Source organism: Periplaneta americana, chromosome 12 (genome assembly GCF_040183065.1).
Source record: "Periplaneta americana isolate PAMFEO1 chromosome 12, P.americana_PAMFEO1_priV1, whole genome shotgun sequence".
NCBI lineage: Eukaryota > Metazoa > Arthropoda > Insecta > Blattodea > Blattidae > Periplaneta > Periplaneta americana.
Window position 1 is genome coordinate 163,331,212 of NC_091128.1, and position 27,898 is coordinate 163,359,109.

Genomic DNA, 27,898 nt, shown 5'->3' on the forward strand with positions numbered 1-27,898 from the left:
CCCTGCACGTCAGGCTTATAAGTTTCATTTTAACTTCACATGATTTTTCTTAAGACTTTGAATGCATTTTAATAATTCCCCACAATCTTTACAGTCAGCTGCAGGATACAGGGAACATGTAAGCCTTGTGACAATGAAGATCGCTTACATCAGTGATCTTCAAGGTTTGTTCACTTTGATATGTAATAAAGTTTCATTTTAGGTTAGCTTAGGTTATGGAAGTCCTTAAGGAGTCTTAAAGGCCCCCTGCACGTCAGGCTTATAAGTTTCATTTTAACTTCACATGATTTTTCTTAAGAATATGAATGCATTTTAATAATTCCCCACAATCTTTACAGTCAGCTGCAGGATACAGGAACATGTAAGCCTTGTGACAGAGACTCAAGGTTATGGGACTCGACTGATAAGATGGCAAACTTACAGCCCAGGTGAATACAGAGCTGGCATGCATCTTTATTTGCTAGCTTATCTTTTTTCTCGTGGGACATGTTCCAATCTGTTGCAGGTTACTTAGTGGCTGTCTAGCAATCATGTTGATAAAAGGAAAAGCTACTTTGCTAGGAAACAAAATGAGATTCATAAAAGAGGTTGAGGAAAATTCCTACAAAACAAAAACTTATATTGTAAGAGGTTAGGATATTTTAAAGTCTAAGTTCATGATTGAAGAAAAACTTTCATAGTAAATATATGTAGTGCATTTATATTAAACATTAAAATTGTAGTCACTTTCTATTGATTAAAACACATTGACTACAGTAGAGCATCAATTATCCGAATATCGATCAACCGAACCATCAGTTAACCGAAAGCGTTCCAATCGGCAAATTCAATTTGGGCGCATGTCATGTAGAAGTTCTGCTAGCGCTGTTTGTGAGATTTAGCGGGAGGGGGGGATTTTCCTAAACTGTAAGCCTACTTTATTGGCTTTCGAACTTATCAAACTAGGCTAGTCAGTTCTTTGTGTTATTTGTAAGACGTGTGATACAAAATATACGTACAGTTTTGTGTTTTTAATACCAGTGTTTCTGCTCCTATGACACCGGTACAATTTGTTTTCGTAAATGATTGGTTATTCGAAATACCAGTTATCCATACACTCCCGTTCCCAATTGTTTCGGATAATCGATGCTCTACTGTAGTTGAAAGAACCCTTAAATGCTTCCAGCTCTCTGTGTTCTGTTGAACTGATTCCTAGTCACTGAAAAATTATCTTATATTCAAACCTGAGTTCTGAGTTGCGTGTAATTGACGATATTTTCTCGAATAAGCCACACACCCTACTTTTGGGGGGGGGGGGGAAGGTCAAAATGAAACTTTCAATAATAAATGTATTCACGACAAATTAAAAATAGACATAAATACAATTCAGTTAGCAATAAATAAATATTCTATTTCTGAAACAGGTTGTATTTCAAACCCATCGTATGAGCACTCATTGCAACATCAATAACATAACATGTGTCATGATTTCATATTCCTCCACATTTTTGGTAATTTTTAAGGTTTTCCCTATAAGTAAAGGATCACAATCTCATACCTTTAGTAGTAATACCCGCACGGGAGCATAATGGTATGTGCTACCACTTTAGGAGTTGAGCTGGAGGAAAACAGGGCAATGTTGTCAACTTCATTTCGAATAAGCCGTGCACCTGTACTTGTGTATTTCGGAAAAAAAAGTGTGCCGGGATATTCGAGAAAATACGGTAAATAATTTCCTTCAGTTACATACAACCCAGGTTTCACAGAATATACAAGGTACACAAATTGGAAATGGTTATAAACTGAGCTGAGATCAGTTGCAAAGGGTTAATGACTTCTCAAGTGCTGAACCCTGGACATCAATCATATTCTAGTGTCGTGATGTTTGTGGTTATGGTAGTGGTGAAGAAGCAACTCTTCTTTTTTTAATTCTTTTAATTTATAATATATTTTACAGCATAAATTATGCATATTCAAACATCTGTTCCTAACCTTCCTTCAGCATTGACAAATACTTAAACATGTACAATTTAAGTTAGTGAAATGTATGTGAAGATGAAAGTTCATGTAAAAGTGTGAAATTTTCCTTCACTTGCAAATGGAGCACATTAATACTGTACAAAAAAAACTCAAACTGAAGTCTTCAACACATTGGAATTAGGCGTTTCCGGCACTTCTTTGTTCGTTCCACACCTTAAGCAGTTCATTTGGATCATCGTAACCGTGTGATGCCACCACATGACGATAACTGAAAATATTGTACTCCTTCTTGTAGTAGTGAAACTGGGTGCAGTGGAAAGGCTCAATATTCGCTTTCTTAGCTACTATACCGAGAAATATATCATCAAAACGGAAATGTTTTGTGTACATGCTAGTGTAGTACATGTCGAACAAGGCTTCCCTGGACAGAACGTACGCCCCGGCAGTGACGTAGGGTGGCCACATGTGATAGGGGTACTCCGCTAGGCTGACATGCCACTTGCTGCTCCTGTGACGATGCGGTGCCGAGACGAACACATAACCGGAGAAAAGCCTTGCATCATCTGGTAGTTCAAAGTCTAGAAACTGCTGTAGTTTCCTCTCACCACTGCTGTTTGAAGGAGCGATTTTCACGGAGATGATTTCTTGTGAATACTGCACCCTCTTCATACGTTTAAGTGCAATTACTGGCGTTTCCAAATACTCTGGATACTGTGTTGGGTTTCTAATGAAGCGAAGAGCATTTTTAGTTGATACATACATGTCGTCATCACTAAACATGTAAAATTTAGAATTAGGACAGAATGTCACAGCCCACTTGAAGCCCATCACAGTTTTTATTGTGTTGTTGAAGTATGAGTCGATAAAACCGGCTTGAATAATGTCGCCGTACTTCTGTTGTTCCTTTTCTACATCTGCTTGCAGGTCAATGTTTTCTGGGTCAATTCCAAGAAGAAACACTGTCCTTATGGGAACGTCAGAAAACCTTTTTTCAAATCCCCAAGAATTTCTTATCGCTATTCTTCTGTCAAAATGTTTAACAGCTGATTTCACAATATAGACCAGCCTTAACTTCCCTGAATGATCAGTCTCTCGGCACTTCTTGTCACAGCTAGAGATGAATGTGTAGTTGTAGGTGTTGATAGGTGCTACGTCTGGTACTTCCATGTTCCGAAGTTGCAGGACATATTTCTGGATGTCACCTTCCAGTGGATAATTGAAACTTGTGTAAAAATCTACTTCAAAAATGTGGGTGAAAGCTCCAAAATATTGCAATGTGGTAATTAGTAAAACACTTGCTATGGCATACTTAATCTTAAGGCGGGATAAAAACTTGACACCCATTTTGTTCAGCACGTTTCGCCACCTGAAACAAATTATTCTTTTTTTAGAGATTTAAAACATTCATGATGTTCAACTTGGTGCAGAATTTGTGGGTTTTTTGCATCATGTCATAAATGAAAATTTTTTTTGATCTAATGATTAGTGATGGGCAAAGTTGCTTTCCTCCCAGAACAGTTCCGACAGTTCCGGTTTCGAAAAAATACTATGTTCCATATAACAGTTGCAAACTAGTAATGTGAAAAGATATCATGAACAACTTCCACACTAATTTATAAAATATAGTTATTATAGGCCTACATAGTAATGGCTAATGAGTGTTTTCCTTGCACAAATGTTCACTTTTGTGCATGACATAGGCTCAGGAAAAAAAAAAATTAATATGGCTTGTTTTTTAATATTGTAAGCTGTACATATACCTTTAATTCCTACCCTGCTCTTATTATTTTACTAAATTAGAAAAATCTAATGAATAGAATAATTTCGAGGGAAAAATTGTTCCAGGGCCGGGCATCGAACCCGGGACCTTTGGTTGAACGTACCAATGCTCTCCCAACTGAGCTACCCGGGAACTCTACAAGACACCGATCCAATTTTTCCCTCTATATCCACAGACCTCAAAGTGGGCTGACAACCGTCAAGCAACCAACATTGAGTGCACATTAACTCTGTGTGACTTAAATTGTGGCTTTCTGTTAATGAACAGTGACGTGTATTATGCAAATCAAGCTTTCAGGTTCGATACCCGGCCCCGGAACAATTTTTCCCTCGAAATTATTCAAATCAACTTTACAGGGAGTTATACCTGAAAGCTTGATTTGCATAATACACGTCACTGTTCGTTAACAGAAAACCACAATTTAAGTCACACAGAGTTAGTGTGCACTCAATGTTGGTTGCTTGACGGTTGTCAGCCCACTTTGAGGTCTGTGGATATAGAGGGAAAAATTGGATCGTGTCTGGTAGAGTTCCCGGGTAGCTCAGTTGGGAGAGCGTTGGTACATTCAACCAAAGGTTCCGGGTTCGATGCCCGGCCCCGGAACAATTTTTCCCTCGAAATTATTCAAATCAACTTTACAGGGAGTTATACCTGAAAGCTTGATTTGCATCTAATGAATAGTTCAGGAACATTTGGGTTAATATTGCAACTGAATAGCGAATTGGAGAAGGTGAAATAAAGTGGTAAATGATTAAATATGAACATTATAGTTAATTAAATATTTACTGCAACCTTACGAGTTATGGCCGCTTTCCCAATTATTTATATTAAAATATGTGTCACTTCAAGAATTTTAATATCCATGCTTCTCTCTCCATAACCAAGTCATAGTTCCAAGTTCCAGTGAAGTTCGAAGTACGGCACAAAGAACAATGAGAACAGTATAACTGTCTAAAGCTACATCTACACGGTTCAATTTTCCATGTGTGTACGCATGTCATCTGGGAAAAATATTTAAAGAATCAAGTTTAAAATGTGCATTCAATTGCGATACATGAAGATTTTGTGTCCACATGGTGCATTGTTTTGAATGTCACCTTCACTATGTATATATATTTATTAATATGAATATCAAACTTGCATGCATTGCTTGAATGCGTAAAGTTGAAAGAAAAGTTGAACTATGTAGATTCACCTTAGCCGGAGCTGTCATTGATTCAACGGAACGAGTTCCCACTATTGTCTCGGAGTCAGAACATGACTTGCTTGCACAATGCAGTACTGCAGGCACGCAACAGCAGGACAAGTGAGCAACTCTGAGTCGGAATCGGAAAAGTAGGTTCCGAGATACTGTTCATTTTTGCAACAGTTCCGAGACTGGAACAGTTCCAAAATAACTGTTGTGTTATTTTTTACCCACCTCTACTAATGATCGTCTATCAGATAAGTTTTCTTTTGTGACATTTGGACTTGTGCAGGCAGGAAATGGATTCAAATGTTAGGGAAAATTGTCACTTTTAAATAACTGAGCTTTCACTTTGTCTTCCACATATTTTGCATACCACTCTGTGCTAAAATGTGACCAACAAACTATCGCATTACAAGTTTTGCACTCAATGGGTCCCTAATGCTTGTGGGTGACCACAAAGGGCCTCAGCATTCACTTTCTTTGAGTGATAACTAGAAGGCGGATGTTGATGGCCTAAAAATGGCTGAAAAATGACCAATAACATGCCTTAAATCTATATAAAAATGCTTTAAAAGTTAAAAAAAAAAAGCTTCACATACAGATGTGGCTGATTTCTTTGCAGAGGAAGCTGAAAAACTCTTCCTTGATATGGTACATATCTGGACTCAAACGGTGACTACATGGAAAAAGTTTACTTACGTATATACTTAAAAATATGATGTAGACTATATTTAAAATTTTGATTTTTCATCTTTCATTTAGTTTCCATCAAATAATTTTCGACAAAAGCCCCATTTCAGATTAATCATCGCTCGAATGTTCAGTGCAGTTGCACAGTTGCTTAGATGTGACAGCTGGTAACTGTTTCTCAGAATTGCCTATCTGTGACCTGTGAAACTGCAGTTTGCTTTCTCACCACAAGTGATAAGAACTGTCACCACTAAAAAATTGTTGGTGTAACTAACATACATAAACATTTATGTGTCATTTAGGAGTGCCTTGTAAGTTATCATAATGTTATTCAGGAAGCAATTATAATTTCATAAACATCAGCTGCCTCAGTGTACTAGCACAGTCTAGTATATACAGTCACGAAGCTTGAGTTTTGAGGGTACTAGGAACAATAGACTGCCAGTACTATTTTGCATTGTCTGTAATGAGGCGATAGTAGCGATTCTGGTGGTCAGCAACTATCTATGGATGCATATTTACTACGTATTGAGCTTCGTGACTGTATATACTAGGCTGTGCTAGTAGAGTAAAATTTTTGGAACCTCTCTGTAATTACAACCTCTTGTCAATGTTATAGTATTGAGATTCTTTTGTTTCATTGTTGTGATAAACTTAAATCTATACTAATAATAAATCTGTAGCCGAAATTTTTCTGGTAATTTTCGATTTTCCAAAAATAATTGGTCCTAACATATATAATTAACCACCCTGAAACCGAAAATCGCATTTTTGAAATGTTTGTTTGTATGTCTGTCAGTATGTTTGTTACCTTTTCACGCGATAATGGCTGAATCGATTTATATGAAAATTGTAATATAAATTAAGTTTGTTGTAACTTAGATTTTAGGCTATATGGCATTCAAAATACATTATTTAAAAGGGAGGTTATAAGGGGGCCTGAATTAAATAAATCGAAATATCTCGCTTATTATTGATTTTTGTGAAAAATGTTACATAACAAACGTTTCTTCAAAATTGATTTCCGATAAGTTTTATTCTTTACAAAATTTTGATAGGACTGATAATTAATGAGATAAATGAGTTTTAAAATTAAAATAACGCCAGCTAAGACGGTGCAATGAATTAAGAACAAATGACTTCGTCTATAAGGAGCCTTGGACATCAACAATCGAAAGCTATTAAACACAGCCTACAGAGAATGTTTCTGTGTTTGTATGAAGTAATATCAGAAGCTAAATTAACCGATTTGTATAATTAATTATTATTTCACCATTGGAAAGTGTAGTTTCTCTGGATGGACATAATGCTATAATGTTATTACAGTAACGTCTGAGTAAATCGAGGACAGGTAAGATTAAAATAGCTTCTTATGGACAGAAAATTTGATAGGCTATTTTGTACATTCGTTTTCTGTATTTCTGAAAATAATGTTTATGAACATATTCACTTTTATCTCAGAGAATTAACGAACAACGAGAGTGTATTGATTTAGTAAGCAGTAATAGTACGTTAGCTTAGCAATCTATTATTTTATAATTCAAATTTTAACTATGCTCAATTGAATCGTGTTAAAATACATAAAATATATATGCAATAAATGCAATGCAAAAAAAATTGGGTAATGAGCAAAGCAGATTATCTTGTGCTGTTGTAAAGGTTGTTCCCTGGATCAAACGTCCTATTTTAATTATGTAATTACTTTATATTTATTTCTAACGGGTGCAGGGGAGCGCACGGGCACGGCTAGTATATATGATATGAGAGTACAGTTCTGTTTAATTTAATAAAGCCTAGAAGTCAGGCTAATCATTCTCTTTTTATAGCACTCAGTCTTCGTTTTCAATCATAAATATGTCTCTAGGGAGACATTGTTTCTCAACGGCCAGGGCTGAGCACAAGACAGTGTTCCGCGATAATTGTGTCATTTGTGATGGACAACTTGAGGATGAATCCCATTGTGTACTGTAATTCTTCAGCAGACAGCATAATTTTATATCAGTGAGTATTGCATATTGTTTATATTAATTGAAACATAATTAAATATTTTTTCTTTTTTTTTTTCACATATTTTCCCGATTTCTAGCACATGAAAATAAATATTTTCCCGATTTCTAGCACATGAAAATAAATATTTTCCCGATTTTTAGCACCTATAATCAACTTTATAATCAACCATAAATTTTAGATATATAGACCAGAAGATTAAATTGGGAAGGACATGTTATACATATGGAGGATGACTCCAGCAGCGCAAAACGAATACATGTGAATACCTTTAACAACACAAGGCCACAATGAATAACGATCTGCAATAATTTATTGGTCTTAAAAATTAAATGTATTTAGATTCTTCTTGGCTGCTGTCAAGTTAGCAACAGTATCTGAGACCTTATGTGTATAAAAAAAAGATGGTATGTAACTTATCTTTCAAGGGATGCCCTCTTTATAATGTTATTTAATAGGTCTATGTACATATTCGTTAATACTGTTAATATTTAGAAAGTTTATTTTCAACATTAGTAATCGTAAATAATGAGATTGCAACCCAAATGGGTGAACTATTAACTTTCTTTAACATTTCGTTTTATAGTAGGCCTATAATTTTAGTTAATAACTGAACTTTGCTATTAAGTCCATTATTTTGGCTCTCTTCGACTTCTAGAGACAAAAGAATGCTGGGAAGTGGTGTAGGCCTACTCGTATCCAAGTTTGTGTCGCCTTTCGCAATAGTTGGCATGAGCAAAATTAGTGACGAGACGCTGAAATGTATGCATGACAATATCTGCGTTCATATATAATGTGTAAACACAATAGTTCACCAAGTACAAAAAAAGTACAAAATACAGTTCTAACCTATGCCAGGAGATTAATTATAATTAGTATGATTAGCCTACAGCACGGATGTTAATTAAACCAGGCCATATGATGACGAACGTACCTGTATGACTGACGAATGTTGTCATACTTGTTCCCCATTCTGTAACAATAGATGGTGTACGTTATTCTTGTTAATGACAGCGGAAGAGTTTAGCAAATGGAAGCGTAAGCGCAACTGTCAACTACCGGTATCTACCAAAAAGTTGAAATGATTAGCAAATTTACATGATCACATTTCCAAATTATCATCCTATTGCGCGCGGTATTTTATATATTATTAAACATAAGTTCCTATATGAATTCCTTTTTCTTGTCTTACGACAAATTGGGAAGTTTTTCGAAGTTCTCTTTGTTGTTTATTTTGGAAAACTCTCCGGTAGGCTATATGATATTTTCTCTTCGAGGTAGAAACGAAAGCAAACTATGGATAAATTTCCAGCTACTCTAAATTGATCAAAACACATTCGCAGGTTCATTAGTATCTTTACCACTCAGAATATGCGAAATTATGTTATGTAATACCAAAAACTCGTCTGATAACCCAACGTACTAAAATACTTACACTTTCTGTAAGTTGTGATTAAAGAATGAGTATCTTCCAGAAGACGAAAGAAAAAATATTTTTCTTTTTCATTATCTCTCAATGTAGTGACATTTTATCATTGTATTTTAGTAAGCTATCACAACATAATTTGATAAATAATTATTTGATAGATAAGTTTTGTATACAGGGCGCAGCCATCTTGTTTGTAAACTTGCCACTACTCAGTCATGCTAGTATTTGTTGTAATGATATGATATTTACTTATCATATTCTCAAAGACACAACAAATTGCATCTTTTAAATATTATTGTTTTATAATGAAGGTACTTATTTGACAGTTTTATGACATTTATACAGTTCAACGACCTTGGGGTGTTATGATTGAGATCCGGCCATGTTTGTTGGGAGCAAAGTGGGTTGAAAAAGGTATAATTGTAATATATTATTTGAATTTCGGTGATAATCAGCCACGGATTGATTACAAGGAAAGCTTACATTGAAATGGAAGGAAGCGAGAGAGGTAGGTGCAACTTTTATCTTACCAATCTACTTAGCAGAGACAAATTTTTGACAACATTGAGGGCAATGGCAGTGTCAGGGTCGTAGACAGACCTAGTTCAGTGACCGCGTTTCTTTTAATTTTGGGGGAGTTTTGCCTCAGAAGTAGCGTTGAATTTTGTAGTTATAGAGTATCCTATAAGTTTTAAATATTCATATTTATACCTTATTTGTTGTCGAGATATTCAAACATGATTTATTTATAGTCTGTGTGTACTTCAATACTGTTGTGGTGGTTTGGCACATGAATATTCTAGACTAGGTGAAGTAGGTGCTGGAAATTGATAAACATGTAGTACTGTCATAAATCACAACATTCGTAAAAGAGGTGGCATTCTCGTTCAATATTTCTTAATGCCATGTGTTAACCACTGTTTGTAACAGCAGAGTGGTTCTGTTGTAATATACCTAATGCACCTAGTTCTTGAACTGAATCATAGGTGTCGCTACAATGCAAGGCACGATGTCTTATGTCAGTGCATTTGGTCCGTATTTTTTTGTGCTCTGTTTCGGAATGTACCATGTATATAAAATAAACTTGTGGTACATATTATTGCGATGCCTTATTGTTGAATATGTATGCTTCTCCGAAAACCTTCAATGAAATTATTTTGACCGAAGTGACTGGGTATCAATTCCTCGCAGATCCTATGAGATTTATAAGGCAGATTTTTAATTTTACCCACGGTACCCTGGATTCCTTTGTCGTTAATATATAGAACAATACATTCCCCATTGGAGGATGGTCATTTTACTTAAGGCCATAGTTCCAGTAATGTAACCAGTATGGGTATAATATTGCTTACTAGTGCTATGTTCACTTACACCAAGTGCGAAATTGCATATTTTGTTATAAGTCATATTCTACTGTATGTGGGCAAGTGTTTGAAGATGGGGAAAATCTGAAAGACTGGTGCATCCAACAAGCAAACATTTTCATAGGGACAGATATAAAGGTTAATTTTTTTCTTCCACCATGTTAATAATGTCGAAACAAGTGCTTATACAAATTCTGGCCACTCGAACACAATTCCGAGGACCGTCAAGAAAGTAAGTTTCCTCCATGGGACCGTTTACAGAAAGAAAATACAATTTCATGGAAATATTTATTGAAAGATACAGCAATTGAGCAATTTTTTAACATATCCTCCACCAGAATTAGACATTATTTTGTCATACCGTGGGATCAACCGAGAGATGCAGACAGCTGTCACACACTGGTTCCGATCCCAGGCGGCAGATTTCTACGACACAGGATATAAAAGTTGATCCCATATTTTTTTTTTCGGAAATATGACAGTGTATCGATGTTGAAGTAGTATGCTCACCGTTAGCTGAATGGCTATTTTTGTACACTGAAGACTGGAGTTCATATTCCTACTAGTCCAGTTGTGGGGCAGTTACTTCTAGTACAGTCATGTATAAGTAAAATGAAATAGAACATACAGTTACTATGAGTTTCAGGCTTTTGACGAATCCTTGTTACAGAGTTGTTCATTTCTTTTCTTTGAAAATCATACCTCACCGTCTCTAGAATTAATACAAATTGAAAAAATTCTTGGAAGAGAAAAACTTAATTTTCTTTAAGGAGCAGGACCTGTGAAAACACCTTTTGGTTTTGTGTCTATAAAATGGTTTAAGGGAGCATTCTGAGCGTATGGCTGTTGCGCAAAAGCGAAGAAATTTTGCAATTACTTTTCAACTTTTGAATCTGTCACTTTACAATTTTCACAGAATACATACAATATTTGTAGGTATGTTTTGCTTTTTAGATTATCTTTCTACCTCATGTAATTGATTTTATAAAAAGTTTTAAACCTGAAAGATAGTATTTTTTTAAGTTGGTTATTTAACGACGCTGTATCAACTACTAGGTTATTTAGCGTCGATGATATTGATGATAACGAGATGGTATTTGGCGAGATGAGGCCGAGGATTCGCCATAGATTACCTGGAATTCACCTTACGTTTGGGGAAAACCTCGGAAAAAACCCAACCAGGTAATCAGCCCAAGCGGGGATCGAACCCGCGCCCGAACGCAACTTCAGACCGGCAGGCAAGTGCCTTAACCGACTGAGCCACGCCAGTGGCTAAGATAGTAATTAAATTTAAGTTAAAAACAAGCGTCTTTTAGGAACAATTTTCTCAGGAACTACTGGGGTTAGGAGGCTGGAATTTTACATACTCCTATTTCATATGATAATGAAGGAACATGGCCACTTTCACACAGTTTTCATAATTATTATGAATTTTACATCCATGAAAGTTTGAAAAAATTAAATTTTTAAATATTTTTTTTTCAGAATGGAAAATAATTTTTTTTTTCTACTCGACGAATATTCATAATGTTATGAAAATGACAGAAAATATAGTCAGCTGCATTGGAAATATGCTTGAAGTTTTAGGAACCTGTACCGCAAAGAGTTTCCGAGAAAAATGTTCCTTAAATAACCTACCTTTGTTTTTATTGTTAAATTTAATTAATGCTTTCCGGGTTTAAAATTCTTTTATAAAATCAAGTAAGTATATGAGGTAGAAAGATAAGCTAAAAGCCAAAATATACCTGGAAATATTGGGTGTCTGCTATAAAAACTGTAAATTGATAGATTGAAAAGTTGAAAAGTAATAGCAAAATTTCTTCACTCATACACAACGGCCATACGTTCAGACTACCCAGGACGACTCTTCATAAATTTGACACAGAAATCATCATATTTTTGTTCACATAATTGACAAAAATGTTTAATTAATTAATTAATTAAAATTAATTAGAGGAGCCTTTAGAGCCAACCTCAACATGATATTCTGCATGTGATATTCCATTATTTAACAGTGGTCTGTATAGCAAGTTTGCTGGTCGACCAATATTAAACATAAAAAAAAAAAAGAAAAAAAAGTTCCCTTAAATGGATAAAAATTATGAGAAGTCTTGAAAATTAAGATTAAAATGTTACTTTGAGAATTTTTGGACAGATTAGGAGTGATAAATCTAAAAAAAATTTATGAATTAAGGTATTACAGTTACAGAACGAGTTAACTCCATCTTTCTTTGACACTAATGCATGTTGTAGAGCTCAAATGAGAGCTTAAGAAGCGTGCAACCAATCTAATGCGGAAATTTTCGGAAGACTTAATTGAGAGCTCTTTAAAATTATTATTAGATATCACTTTAATACCGATATTTAACGTAAAAAATTGAAACATTTGTGTGACATAAGGAATTCTGAATTGAAATTGTCCATTAAGTTATGTTACAAATATGAAATTTCAAGCGAATATCTGAAGTACTGCGAGAGTTACTGTATTTTAAAAGTTGAAAAAATGTGGGAACAATACATAAAGAAGTGTGCGTCATGTATTGTTTATATTTACACTTCCCGGTGACATTCAAACAGTTTCTAAAGAAGTCTGTTGTTGTTAGACAGAGCTAACGCAACATTTGGAATACAGAAGATAGTTGGTTCTCATTAAAAAAAGTTGATTCTAATATTTTGAAAATTACTTCATGTAAAAAAAAAAATACATTAGGCCTACGTGTATCAGATGTCCCCTTCGATGTAATTTAACTTGTAACTATCGGTTTGTGTACAGCATATCTGAAATATTTCACTCGCTATCGAAGGTGAAAGAATTAAGTGGGCCACTCTGTATTTTGCCGTATCATACGTAGCGAAATGTTTCATAAGTTCTTTAATGCTCTGGAATGAATCAAATTTCTTTTTGTTAGGTGCTGTCGACCAGGTTTCGAGTAGAAGTATCGTTGTTTTTGAGTTTACAACGATTTGTATTTTCTGATGGGATTAAGTACCGGTACCACAGTCTAGTATATACAGTCACGAAGCTTGAGTTGTTGAGGGTACCACTGTTCTCCAACCAGGAGATTAACCGTGAAAGGAATGTGCTTACTATTGCGTCATCTATTGGAGCGAAGTAGATATATAATTTTATCGTTATAACGTCAGTTTAAAAACCATTCGCTCTCCTGCATTTCTTATTTCCTGTATGGAGAGATTAAAAGACCAGGAGATTAACAGTGATCTAATTTTGTAGTATAAACATGTGTGTATCAATGTTATTGTTTGTGCTGTGACAGCGAGCCAATAAAGATACGAGTACCCACGTGTGTGACCTTATGACATCTTATGACATCAACATTCATTCACAGCATTACTTCCCTTCGTCTCATCCGGCAGAGACTTTCACGTGGTTGGAGCACAGTAGGAACAAAAGACTGTGCCGGTACTATTTCGCATCGTCTGTAATGAGGCGATAGTAGCGATCGTAGTGGTTAGCAACTATCTATGGCTGCATATTTACTACGTATTGAGCTTCGTGATGGTATATACAGGGACATCATTTTATTTTTACTAACATTTTTAATATTAATCTGGCTATACCTTTCTATTAACGATTGAAACAGGAAACACCGTTTGCTACCCCTTCCACGACTGGAGTTCGATGCTACTGGCGTAAAATACAAATCACTTTACTAGGTATAGGAGGGAAGAAAATTAGTTCATCCAATTATGTAAACTAGGAAATATCACAATTTTGAGTTTGATAATTTTCACTAGGCTTTTGTTTAATCAAAATACAGTACTGTATTACCACTTAGTGTTTTTACTCACCAACTGAGCTATCCATTCGGACGTATTAATTATGCAATGTATATTGTACTTTACAGCTCATTAGCGTACAATATAGAGAATGAAGTTAAATTGAAAAACAATCATAATATGGATATTTAAACACATTTTTTAAAATGGTGGCCGTTCATTTCGATACATGCTTCAGTTCTTTTGTGCATATTATCACACTATAGACTATTGTACCTAATTCCAATTACCAGTTTCGTCCTTCGTACGAGTAACTCATGTTGAAATAATTCTGTACCTACTCTATAAAAGAGTACCTTACGTATTGTAAATTAAATCTTCACTTCTGCCCGATCCGAAAAGATAAAATTACTCAGAAATGCTATCTACTGTCCGTTCAAGTTGTTTTGTCGCAGGGTCGTAGAAAGGGGTGTGAATCACGTGACAGTTAATTACTTAACGAGGCCCTTTTATTTAAGTTATTTTAATCAGTTGTATAATATTACGTAGACGTCCAATTCCTAACAGAAATTAATGTATTCAGAAAAGAGCTAAGACAGCCCAGCTACTATACTTTACATTGGGGGAACAGAAGCAGGTGGGGAAAACCGGGATGCGACAAACAGACGACAGTACCTGTGTGAAAATATGATTCCATATTGAAAGCTCTTTCGTCACTGGAGAACGCGAACATATTTCTGGAACGTACTATACTCCTAACTCAGTACTGCTTACGCGCCCTCGGCTCTATGTCGTGAACGGTTGGAAGTTTACTAGTAGAAGGGGTGGGAGTGAAGTACATTCAAAAACTCAGGTACAATAAAAATTGAAGTAAAAATAAAATGATGTCCCTGTACTAGACTGTGCCGGTACCGTAGTAGGGTGACGGGGAGTCCACAAACAAAAGTCTCTCCCAAAACTAGATCGCGTCTTCAAAGAATTTGGGAACCACTGATCTATACTATAGACAGTTTTCCTTAAACATAGCGTGAAATGCCGTTACTAGTATTCAATATATCTAAAAATTCTATAACATCATGTAAACACCTCAATAGTAGGTATATTATACGACCAGTTGCAGAAGTGCAGCTTATGCATGGATGGGTCAGATTAGAACACGACTGTAGGCAAACTTTCCGGTGTGTTGACTGTCATTTTCCGCGATATAATTATTTTTTATGGGGTTATTTTACGACGCTGTATCAACATCTAGGTTATTTAGCGTCTGAATGATATGAAGGTGATAATGAGTCCGGGGTTCAACACCGAAAGTTACCCAGCATTTGCTCGTATTGGGTTGAGGGAGAACCCCGAAAAAAACTTCATCCAGATAACTTGCCCCGACCGGGATTCGAACCCGGGCCACGTGGTTTCGCGGCCAGACGCGCTGACCGTTACTCCACAGGTGTGGTGATATAAGTAGTAGATCATTTCCTAAACTAATATGGTCGTTTTTTCAAAGTTGTCAGCTGTTAACAGATATCATCAAAGCAGGTAAAACCACAATGCTACGTAATGAAGTAATAATAATAATAATAATAATAATAATAATAATAATAATAATAATAATAATAATAATAATAATAATTTATTTGATTGATTAATCTAACATTAAAATGTATTTTGTCTGGCAACATGAAATTAATTGATTTGAATAAGCAGTTTACGATCCATGGTACCTAACGTAAAAGTTAATTTCTTTGACCACATGCAATGATTAGTACGAACTTCGAAAACCGAATACCACTTTAAAATGTGTGTTGTTTATTTATTACTGCAATTAATATTAATATTATTAATTACGTATAAATTTGAAATAACACTCGCTAGTAACTTTCGTTTCTTGTACTTGCTATTTGGGAAAAGGAAATTGTACCAGAACAATGGAAGGAGTCCATAATTGTACCTATTTTTAAAAAGGGGGACAAAACCAACTGTGGTAACTTTCGAGGAATATCACTTTTGTTGACGTCGTACAAAATTTTGTCCAATATTCTTTTGAGAAGATTAACTCCGTACGTAGATGAAATTATTGGGGATCATCAGTGCGGTTTTCGGCGTAATAGATCGACTATTGATCAGATTTTTTGTATTCGACAGATAATGGAGAAAAAATGGGAGTATAAGGGTACAGTACATCAGTTATTCATAGATTTCAAAAAGGCTTATGACTCGGTTAAGAGGGAAGTATTATATGATATTCTTATTGAATTTGGTATTCCCAAGAAACTAGTTCGATTAATTAAAATGTGTCTCAGTGAAACATACAGCAGAGTCCGTATAGGTCAGTTTCTATCTGATGCTTTTCCAATTCACTGCGGGCTAAAGCAGGGAGATGCACTATCACCTTTACTTTTTAACTTTGCTCTAGAATATGCCATTAGGAAAGTTCAGGATAACATGCAGGGTTTGGAATTGAACGGGTTACGTCAGCTTCTTGTCTATGCGGATGATGTGAATATGTTAGGAGAAAATACACAAACGATTAGGGAAAACACGGAAATTTTACTTGAAGCAAGTAGAGCGATCGGTTTGGAAGTAAATCCCGAAAAGACAAAGTATATGATTATGTCTCGTGACCAGAATATTGTACGAAATGGAAATATAAAAATTGGAGATTTATCCTTCGAAGAGGTGGAAAAATTCAAATATCTTGGAGCAACAGTAACAAATATAAATGACACTCGGGAGGAAATTAAACGCAGAATAAATATGGGAAATGCGTGTTATTATTCGGTTGAGAAGCTCTTATCATCCAGTCTGCTGTCCAAAAATCTGAAAGTTAGAATTTATAAAACAGTTATATTACCGGTTCTTCTGTATGGTTGTGAAACTTGGACTCTCACTCTGAGAGAGGAACATAGGTTCAGGGTGTTTGAGAATAAGGTGCTAAGGAAAATATTTGGGGCTAAGCGGGATGAAGTTACAGGAGAATGGAGAAAGTTACACAACACAGAACTGCACGCATTGTATTCTTCATCTGACATAATTAGGAACATTAAATCCAGACGTTTGAGATGGGCAGGGCATGTAGCACGTATGGGCGAATCCAGAAATGCATATAGAGTGTTAGTTGGGAGACCGGAGGGAAAAAGACCTTTAGGGAGGCCGAGACGTAGATGGGAGGATAATATTAAAATGGATTTGAGGGAGGTGGGGTATGATGATAGAGACTGGATTAATCTTGCACAGGATAGGGACCGCTGGCGGGCTTATGTTAGGGCGGCAATGAACCTTCGGGTTCCTTAAAAGCCATTTGTAAGTAAGTAAGTAAGTAGTAACTTTCGTTTCATGAATGTTGACAGAGTCTTCAAAGACAAACGATGCTGTCAACGTGATAGTCAGAAAGTAATTGATAGTCGTTGCATTTTTTCACAGTGGCGAAATTCGAAACAAAATTTGCAAAATAAAATTTAACCTGATGATAACTACATATCACTACGATCCACTAGCATATGTAGTAATAGAGAGAAATAGGTTTTTGAACTTAAGATATAAAGTGAAAAGAGTCATAGTTGGTTTCGCCATCATGTTCATTTGCTCGCCCGCCTATCATTTCGGGAGTGATCTTTCTGTCCCCTTCTAAATCTTCAACAGAGTTAATGTAGGAGACATGTGTACTGACGTTCAAAGATATATGACCCTACTGATCGATAGTGATCGATAATTTGTTGGTGTAAGTGTGGCTTGTTTAGTTATTACTTCTATGAGTAGATGAAGATAATAGTCAGTGTCGCCAATCGTACATAAATATATCCGCATTATAGAATTCAATTTTTCATCTCACTTTACTGATTGTAAAACAACACTGGGTTTAGCAGGAAACCGCTGATATTGTCAGTTATGAGAATAATTTATGCTTAATCTACATAACCATTTTCCCTGACACTTTTTTAACCTTCCCAATAATGGTGCCAGCTATTGAGAACTAGCGGAACTCTTTCAGAGTTTGTCAATTTATTTTATGTCTTTGGTTATGATGACTTATCTCATGGTTGGAAAGTTCGCTTACTCGATCATAAAATCGTAGTTCAGATATCTTTGAACGTCAGTGTACCACAATTTATAGATATTTTCAAAGTTAACGTGACACGTAAGTCTGAAAAGATGAAGATAAAGGTTTCACCCTTTACACGCCATGAAGGTGCTTGGGGTTCATGGAGGTAGGGCTCCATGCTTTCATGACTTCGGCACTAGAATGAGGTGGCACTACTTTTGGGTTGACAAAAAAAAAAGTAGCTCTAGAAGTAATGCTGGTGATGGGTAAAAATTGCTTCTACGCGGACTATTAAAATATCCTTGCATAAATTTATACATGTTGGTTACATCTTAATGCAAAATTTCATAATTGTAGTTTCAGTAAATTTGTGCCTAAACATGGAAAATTTAACATAAGTAAAACCGGTTTTGAATCTACTATATTTTTACAGATACAAAATTAAAATTCGGAGCGAGTTTTGATGGGAGTTCACCTGTATGTAGACAACAGTTTCACACGACTATCCACAAGTAGCATATAAACAGGGGCTCTTGTTTACTGCACATGCGCAGTGTGTTCTAAGCGAAGCTTATACAATAAGGGAGCTCTAAATTTTATTTCCGTATCTGTACAAAGCCTTATATATGTTGGTATTTAAATTTTTGTATCTATTGGCATTTAAATTTTATAGATCACTTCTGGGTGAATTTAGGATCTAAAACTTTGCGAGGTTATTAAATAGGCCTAAAACTGTCTAATAATACAAAAATTAAAATATATATATATATATATATATATATATATATATATATATATATATATTTAATTGAAAATAATTTTGCCTACATCTTCCCTTAAGAAATGTTATTCCAACATACCTGTTATGAAAACACAGCTGTCTTCTTCCTCTGAGTCATCTGTTGAAGAATCATTCATTTCGATGGAGATTGTTCCGTCATCGAAAACGCATTGAATTTGTCGGTATCCATCTTCAATTTCTTCCACGCGTTTTACGTAATTTTCCCAGTTTTGAATAGTGACACTGTCAAAGCCCTCACTTAGAATTCGGTTTAGTTCACTCATAGGACGGCCTTCTAGATTTTGCGATGCTACTTTCCGCCTCACTTGCGACCACACCATCTCTATCGGATTAAGAACACAATGGTACGGTGGTAGTCGCAATACCACATGCCCATACGAAGCGGCCAGCTCATCTATTGCGTACTTGTTTTTCCCTGCACCGGGTGGAAGTTGTTCATCAATAACTTCCAGGAGTACGTGCACTATTGGAACTGGATCTGGTATTTTTATGCCATGGCTTCTCATGTATTGGAGTATGGCGTCTTTTCTCCAAGATGTATTTGGTCTTGGGTTCAGTATGCGGCTGTGATGCGAAGCATTGTCACAGACGATGACCGATGGCTCTTCTAGGCTTTTTAATATGCAGTTTTCAAACCATTTCTCAAAAATATCTTCATTTATTGTACCGTGGTAGTCAGCCATCTTTTCTTGCGTCATGAACAAAGCACCATCGACGAAGCCTAATCGTCCACCACAATGCATAATGACAATCCTTTCTCCTTTCTGACCAGAAGTGGACAATACGCAATTTTCTGCGTCGTTAGACCAATTCTTCATCATGTTAGTATTTATATCATACCAGGTTTCGTCCAGGTATACGACCCGATATCCTTGCGACCGATAGGTTTCAATGGCTTCCAAATATCTGTAACGCCAGGCAATGATATCGTAAGTTTCTGCTCTTACTGATTTTGTATTTAGGGTCTGTTGTGAAAACCCCATACTGTGCAGTAATCTATTAATTGTTCCATTTCCATAAGGAAACTCGTGATCTGTGCCGGCGTCGTCGTCTCGCATTATGTCGCCCAAGACGCACATTGTGGGCGACACTCCTTTCCTGTAGCACTCGTACACTACCCTGCGGAGCAAGTCACGGGTGAGATCATCGATTTTGTCGAATTGGAATTTCTTTTTATTCAAACGTTTCTTTGTTGGAGTTTGGTAGATACTGGTGTCTTCAATTCGCTTGATTTTCTTCACTGTACTTATTCCTATCCCCGTTGCATCTGCTATTAACTGGTTCACACATTTACTGTTCAAAACACCACCATTTTGAACGATATTACGAATAAATGTTCTCACTCTTTTCACTATGAGTACAGTTTGTTTTCGCAATTTTGCGCCTCTTCCAACAACAGAAGCCAGTTTCTTGACCGGTGTTCCCTCGGAAGAAGGACCAGGTTTGCCAACTCCTTCGCTTGGTAACCACGGCCGGTATATATACGACATGGTTTTAAAGAAGGTCCGGCCACTACTGCGTCTGAGTTGCGACTGAAGCGAAGTGTGTACTTGCCTCCAAAACATGACGCCCTCTTTTCTTGGAATTGGTAAACCCTCATAAACCCCATCCTCTACTCAATCCCTAGTCGCATGGCTGAAATACAATGGATTCCAGCATTGCCAAATCTAGCAGTCATTACCTCTACAGTGACAAGACTGACAGTGCATGGGTATCACCACAAACTCTGCAGAAGGTCAAACTATCACGACCCATCACCGGAATGCGTGTGTAAACTGTGTGACAAACCATGTGCAAGATATATACTTGGCTCGGAAACATGACGGCCTCTCTTCTTGGAATTGGTAATCCCTCATAAACCCCCATCCTCTACTCAACCCCTAGCCGCGTGGCAGAAATACAATAGATCCCAGCATTGCCAAATCTAACAGTCATTGCCTCTACCTGATGGCTTTCACCCGTTCTCAGTGTCTTTGTCGACGTGTTGTTTTATACCGTTGTGCGCCTCAATATGTCTAATTTATTCCGGCCATGATTAATGAGCGTTGGAGCAGATGATCCGCAGCTAGGCCTCCTGATACACCTGAAGATCACGACAAGAATAACAAATAACACCGTCGAAGAAAACAGAATATCTTATTTGCAGAGGAGCGTAGCTAAGAAAACAAAGTGTTAAAATTGTGTCTAACGTTAGAAATTCTATCCATAAAGTAATCGAAAGTTCAGGCAATTTAATAAGTATACATCTTAATCACTTAACATCGGACGCAACCGGCGGAGTTGGATATATGGGCATAGAAATTAAGAATTACGGTTCACCAACTAAAGAGAAAATAAACAAATTAAAACAGAATTCGGTAAGATAGACGATTTTATACGTGATTTACTTCGCCGAACATAAGTGAAAAGTACGCGAAAGAGATATGGCCAACAGCAACACCGTCCTTAGCAACCTAAATATGACATTATTCACAACAGTGCTTAAAAGTTTTCTAACTTACAGCAGTGAATTAAATGTTTTTAAATCACTCTCTACATGACAACCAACATATTAGCATTAATTAAAATGAATGTAAATGAATTTCTTCGCCAACAACACATTACAAAGAAAAGCCCTACAATTTAAAATTAAATTTACATACCAGTAATGAATAAAATATTGTATAGCATACTAGAGTAAACAGATTTTATGCGTTCGTGGAAATTATCACCCAAGGCGAAGCTGATAAAATCTAACTTTACTCTTTTGTACTATAAATTCTATAACTATTCAATGATCACAATTTCAGAAAATTTTACCAGCGCAACATTCTTAATTAAGTATAAAATTCTGGAACTTCAATAACATGAGAATTTAACACTTATTATAGAAGTCTGCATTTTTTTGTTTATTTAGGCAAAACATGTTAGTGAAAATATAAATATAAAGTGTTTTTAAAATAAGTTTGTTCATTTTTATACCAATTTTGTTTTAGTAATTATAAATTAAGGTATATTTACAAAGATAATATAGTCTTTCTGAAAATCGCGGTTTCACGGAACACAGTTTGAAAAACGTTCGCAAATCACAATGACTTCAAGAATTGGCAACTCGGCTAAGGGTTTATCCCTTGCGCGTGCCTGCAGTTAACTGGTGAAGGGGATGAGGGAAGGTCGTCATGTTTTCGTGCGAAGTATACCACTTCAGTGAGTGTTCAAAAAGAAAATCGCTGCTGGAATACAGCAGAGCCCAAAACTGATGCACATTTGTGCGCACTTCTCATTATTATTACCTCTACCTGATGGCTTTCACCCGCTCTCAATGTCTTTTCAGACATTTGTCGAGGTGTTGTTTTATACCGTTGTGCGCTTCAATATGTCTAAGTGTTACAGAAACTAGGAAATTGAAGACTCGACTTAGTCTCGTCTTTTCAAACTTTTCATCGTTTCTGTAAATCTCACTTACCACACTTGTATCGCAATATACTATTTGGCCGATCTTGTTTTTTAACAACCTTACCGACGTTCTTGGTAGGCCTTGTAAGATAAACTTACAACATACTTGCGGTAAGTAACAGCGTATTCCGAATCTCACCGGTCCGGTGGCATCAATGACGTCACGTTGCAGCGAAATAAGGAACAAAACTGCTGGAAGGATCGATGGCTGTCATGGCGACTATACAAGTTGTTGTCTGTGCTACGTTAGCAAAATTTTGCGAAATTTTCGTACTCCCATCTCGTTCAAAGAAAAGATAGCATAAACAATTTATTTCTTGAACCGGTAGTAATAACGGGTCCGTTGACATGTTCGCTCATAAGCCATTAACATATTGTTTTTACGTTGTGCTCATTACAAACAATACAGCAGAACTAAAGCAGAACACACCGCCATGACACAACAGTGCACGATGTCATTCGTCTGCTAATTCCCCCCCTATACAAGAACCAATCAGATTCACTGATGGCGGCTGATGGAGACTGCCACCACCTCTACAAGTTGATGGCACCGGTGCGACACCGGTGGAGCATCAATTACGTCATCGGTGGAATTCGGAACACCGTGATGCCATCGGATTGCTCACCGGTGAGATTCGGAATACGCTCTAAATCACAAATGAATAACACCTATCGACAAACACGAATAATAACAAATAATGACACCTATCGACAAATAACAAATGGCGATCACACATGCAAAAACAAACTATTATTTAAATTAAAAATGATTAATAATATACTAATAATATATTTTTTATTAAGATCGGCCAAAAATAGTGTGCAGTACATGTGTGTTAAGTGTAATACAGAAACTCGGAAATTGAAAAGTTTCGACTTCGTCTATTCTGTTGGTTGTGCTTGTTGTTGTAAAGAGAGAGAGAGGGGGGGGGTGAGAGAAGGAGAGGGAGCTTACTGACAGCTTCAACGATCTGAAAAATGTTTCCAGGGGAATTTCAACACATGCTTCTTCAGCTGAGCATAATATGTGTTGCTTTATCAAAATTAAACAGTTACTGAAACAAACTCTCAGCATAGCAACTTATTTGGTGAGTGACATTATTTTTCATTAATGATGATGTAATAATAATAGTAATAATAATAAATTATCATTAATAATAAACATTTTGTATGTGAGGTAGCCTACTTAATTTACATCAGGACTCACCGAGGATTTCTGTCACCGGCCATTACTGGTAAAAATACACACAGTTATTTTTGTTGTCCCCAAACTCCTTTAATTTAATAATTACAAAATATTTAAATCTCTATAAAGTCTGCACATTGTTTCTTATTAACTTTAATATCTCATATTCTAATTGTCGTAGGAGTACCGTTCTGGGCTCGTTTTAAACCTAATTAAACAGGCTTTCAACATGTATGTCGTTGGAGTAGATGAAATGTAGCAGTTTGTGTGCAAACTATAATTATGTTTTAAAATTCCAAATTCAAGGAATTTCGCTACTCTAAAATAAATAATATGAAAAAAGTATAATTGCATTCCCCATTTAATTTTAAGTATGTGTGCAGACTTTCAGAATGGAACTCGATTTTACATAATTTACAGTAAAATGTTTCTCCTTTTTTGTTACTATGGTTACCAGAAAGTTCTTGAAATATTGCATTCAACTTCTTTCTATTTAACATCTGTCACGTTGAAAACCACCCATTAAACTGCACGACTCCATTGCGAACGTTAGCAAGTAATGAAAGTGCATATTATTGTAATGTAGTGACGAGCCATCCACCAATAGTTGCTGATATACTGTGAGTTGTTTATATGAACAGAGTATAGTATGCTAGCACAGTATATCTATATGCCTGGCTGCACTCAACCTGAAAGCAATGTTTTGGTACCAAGTTCCTAAGACTGATCATCAGCAAATCTTATGCACTTCATTCGCCTTCCTCCTACTATCACTCCTTCCATGTTCTGAAAACAGTTCTTCGCTAAATCTTCCAAGTAGATGTTCAAAGGGGTTGGTGATAAAGGGCATTCTTGCCGTACTCCTCTCCCTATTACCCTTCCCTATTACATTTCTTCTATCTTCATTTTGGCACGTTGTTTCATATAAACATTACTAGCCACCGGCGTAGCTCGGTCGGTTAAGGCGCTTGCCTGCCGATCTGGAGTTGCGCTCGGGCGCGGGTTCGATTCCCGCTTGGGCTGATTACCTGGTTGAGTTTTTTCCGAGGTTTTCCCCAACCGTAAGGCAAATGTCACGTAATCTATGGCGAATCCTCGGCCTCATCTCGCCAAATATCATCTCGCTATCACCAATTCCATCGACGCTAAATAACCTCGTAGTTGATACAGCGTCGTTAAATAACAAAGTAAAATTAAAAAAATATATATAAACATTACTGAACAGCCTTCTCTCTTTCCAGTCAACACCAATTTAGTTTATTCCAAACCACTGTGTCAGAAGGCTTTTATAGGTCTAGATATACTACATACACTTCTTTATTTTTCTCTAGATAGGTATCTTTCGCCGATTACTCAACTTACTTAAGGCTTTTAAGGAACCCGGAGGTTCATTGCCGCCCTCACATAAGCCCGCCATCGGTCCCTATCCTGAGCAAGATTAATCCAGTCTCTATCCTATCCCACCTCCCTCAAATCCATTTTAATATTATCCTCCCATCTACGTCTCGGCCTCCCCAAAGATTGCTTAGTGTTTGGTTTCGTAACAAGCTGTTTTTTACGGCGATGGGTTGTTAGACCTTCGCCCAACCCCCAAGCTGGAGGACCACCCCTTATCGGCTGTCCACGACTGCTTATTCAATATATTCGCAGCTACGGGGTTCGATCCCAGGTGGTGACAGGATTTTTTCTCGTTGCCAAACTTTCAGAACGGCCCCGAGGTTCACTCAGCCTCCTATAAAATTGAGTACCGGGTCTTTCCCGGGGGTAAAAGGCGGCCAGAGCGTGGTGCCGACCACACCACCTCATTCTAGTGCCGAGGTCATGGAAAGCATGGGGCTCTACCTCCATGCCCCCCAAGTGCCTTCATGGCATGTTACGGGGATACCTTTACCTTTTTACCTTTTTACCCTCCATATCTGGAGGCCGCCTCCTCTATCCGCAACCTGAGGACGCGCCATGCCGTGATGATAGGGACCCACAATACATGGATTATTACTAAATCACGTATTAATTTGATCTTAAAGTCGGGGAGGGGGGGAATTGGTCCTTTGTACCTCTAAATAATGACACTTCTGTTAGAGCTACACAATAAACTAAACAAAAAGTATATATTTTTTACAAATTTATTTACCATTTACATTTGAATTGAATACATATGAATAGATACCCGAAATGAGCATATGCTCGTGCTCGGGTACAGTCCAGTAGTCTACATAAATTTTACAGGGTTCAAATAATAATGCTGATGATATAAATAATAGTAATAATAATAATAATAATAATAATAATAATAATAATAATAATAATAATAATAATAATAGAATAATCGTGACAGAAATGATACAAAGATTGTAATACAAAATAATTCATTAATAATAATAATAATAACAACAATAATAATAATAATAATAATAATAACAGTGATAAAACAAAAATATTTATAATAATAAAATAAATACTAAGACGGATAAAATAAAATATAAAACCACTAGCGAGAGTTAACACAATTTAAATAAGCATATAATAACCGGAAAAAATGACGAACTGGAAAATCAACAGAAAAGTTCGTTGTATCGCAGACGACAGCATTTGAATGTCACAATGCTTTAATTTTTCTCCTGACCAAGTTTATCCCCATTCCACGATATTCAGATATACGAAAGGGGAGTTGCAAATACACTTCGAAACAGCTGTTGAAAAAGGTAATTTCCACTTAATAAAAAAAAAACCACCAGATGTTTTCTGCCTGCAAAACTTGCTGGTGTTAACTTCCCCGTCAGGGATGAATAATTCTGACTTACCCCACTTTAGAACTAGTTGCAAATGTCCACATTTGATTTTCTGAACCAGAAATTGAACCCGGATCCAATGCACTAAATAAGCTGTGGTATTATGTTACCTCTCTTTATTATTGTAGGGTTGGTATCTTGTTATGTTGGCTCGCCTACAGAAGACAGACGTCTCTGCACCAAGGACACGTTTCCTCTAGGAAGTAGCATGCGGCGAGGTCGGGTTTCTTAGCACCTGTTGCTCTCAGCTTCCTGTAAGGCGGCCTTGGTATGCTTTCTGGCACCATTGTACCATTTTAGACAAGCCAAATGGACACGTTTTTGCAGAACGTGTAGGAAATTTCTGAACTCAAAGTGTGGCGATTGTAGTTTCTCAACACTTTCAATTACGCCTGTATTTTTAGTTGGTTATTTAACGACGCTGTATCAACTACTAGGTTATTTAGCGTCGATGAAATTGGTGATAGTGAGATGATATTTGGCGAGATGAGGCCGAGGATTCGCCATAGATTATCTTGCAATTACGCCTGTATCACAAGCCGTTTGCTTATATGATAATCAAATTAATGAGGAATGTTGTGGATTCTGCTGTATTCATTCATAGTTTTCTGCCCAAAGGCAGGTCCTTTACTGCAAATACAGCATTCTCCAGTCCTCCCTCTTTTCTGTCTTCCTCTTCGTCTCCGCATACGATCCATATATCTTAATGTCTGTCACCTGATATCTTCTTCTGCCTCGAACTTCTCTCCCGTTCACTATTTCTTCCAATGTATCCTTTGGTAGGCAGTTTCTTCTCAGCCAGTGACCTAGCCAATTCCTTTTCTCTTCTTGATCAGTTTCAACATTATTCTTCTTCACTCTCTCTTTCCTTATTTACTGGCTTTTAAGGAACCCGGACGTTCATTGCCGCCCTCACATAACCTCGCCATTGGTCCCTATCCTGAGCAAGATTAATCCATTCTCTATCATCATATCCCACCTCCCTCAAATCCATTTTAATATTATCTTCCCATCTACGTCTCGGCCTCCCTAAAGGCCTTTTTCCCTCCGTCCACCCAACTAACACTCTAAATGCATTTATGGATTCGCCCATACGTACTACATTTTCTGCCCATCTCAAACATCTGGATTAATGTTCCTAATTATGTCAGGTGAAGAATACAATGCGTGCAGTTCTGTGTTGTGAAACTTTCTCCATTCTCCTGTAACTTCATCCCTCTTAGCCCCAAATGTTTTCCTGAGCACCTTATTCTCATACACCCTTAACCTATGTTCCTCTCTCAAAGTGAGAGTCCAAGTTTCACAACCATACAGAACAACCGGTAATATAACTGTTTTATAAATTCTAAGTTTCAAATTTTTTGACAGCAGACTGGATGACAAAAGCTTCTCAACCGAATAATAACAGGCATTTCCCATATCTATTCTGTGTTTAATTTCTTCCCGAGTATCATTTATATTTGTTACTGTTGCTCCAAGATACTCTCTCTTTCC

At 36.6% G+C, this 27,898-nt stretch overlaps 2 protein-coding genes across 4 annotated transcripts in view; one reads left to right on the forward strand and one right to left on the reverse strand.

The window, feature by feature from the left end:
* Positions 1-1,652: 1,652 nt before the first annotated feature.
* On the reverse strand, positions 1,653-19,190 carry brn (beta-1,3-galactosyltransferase brn). 3 transcript variants are annotated; one of them, XM_069842485.1, is made up of 3 exons: positions 9,061-9,263; positions 8,560-8,598; positions 1,653-3,325 (listed from the first exon to the last, which is right to left on the reverse strand). In XM_069842485.1, the coding sequence occupies exons 2-3, from the start codon at positions 8,595-8,597 to the stop codon at positions 2,137-2,139; spliced, it is 1,227 nt and encodes a 408-aa protein (XP_069698586.1). In that variant the 5' UTR covers position 8,598; positions 9,061-9,263; the 3' UTR covers positions 1,653-2,136. The 3 variants fall into 3 exon arrangements, with proteins under 3 accessions (XP_069698586.1, XP_069698588.1, XP_069698587.1); XM_069842487.1 differs by lacking the exons at positions 8,560-8,598; positions 9,061-9,263 and adding an exon at positions 19,053-19,190; XM_069842486.1 differs by lacking the exon at positions 8,560-8,598 and having other exon boundaries at positions 9,061-9,262.
* The window catches only part of usp (ultraspiracle), a 223,447-nt gene continuing 204,955 nt past the window's right edge, over positions 9,407-27,898 (forward strand). The window contains exon 1 of the mRNA XM_069842483.1: positions 9,407-9,562. Coding sequence (XP_069698584.1) covers positions 9,544-9,562 — 19 coding nt within the window. The 5' untranslated portion in view covers positions 9,407-9,543. The remainder of the gene's footprint in view (positions 9,563-27,898) is intronic.

What these genes read in the sequence shown, in the direction of transcription:
- brn (XM_069842485.1), bottom strand. Translation starts at nt 8,597, where the DNA reads ATGGGGAACAAGTATGACAACATTCGTCAGTCATACAG. An exon ending in AACATTCGTCAGTCATACAG is followed by an intron (nt 3,326 to 8,559) that starts GTACGTTCGTCA and finishes AATTTGTTTCAG; the next exon opens with GTGGCGAAACGTGCTGAACA.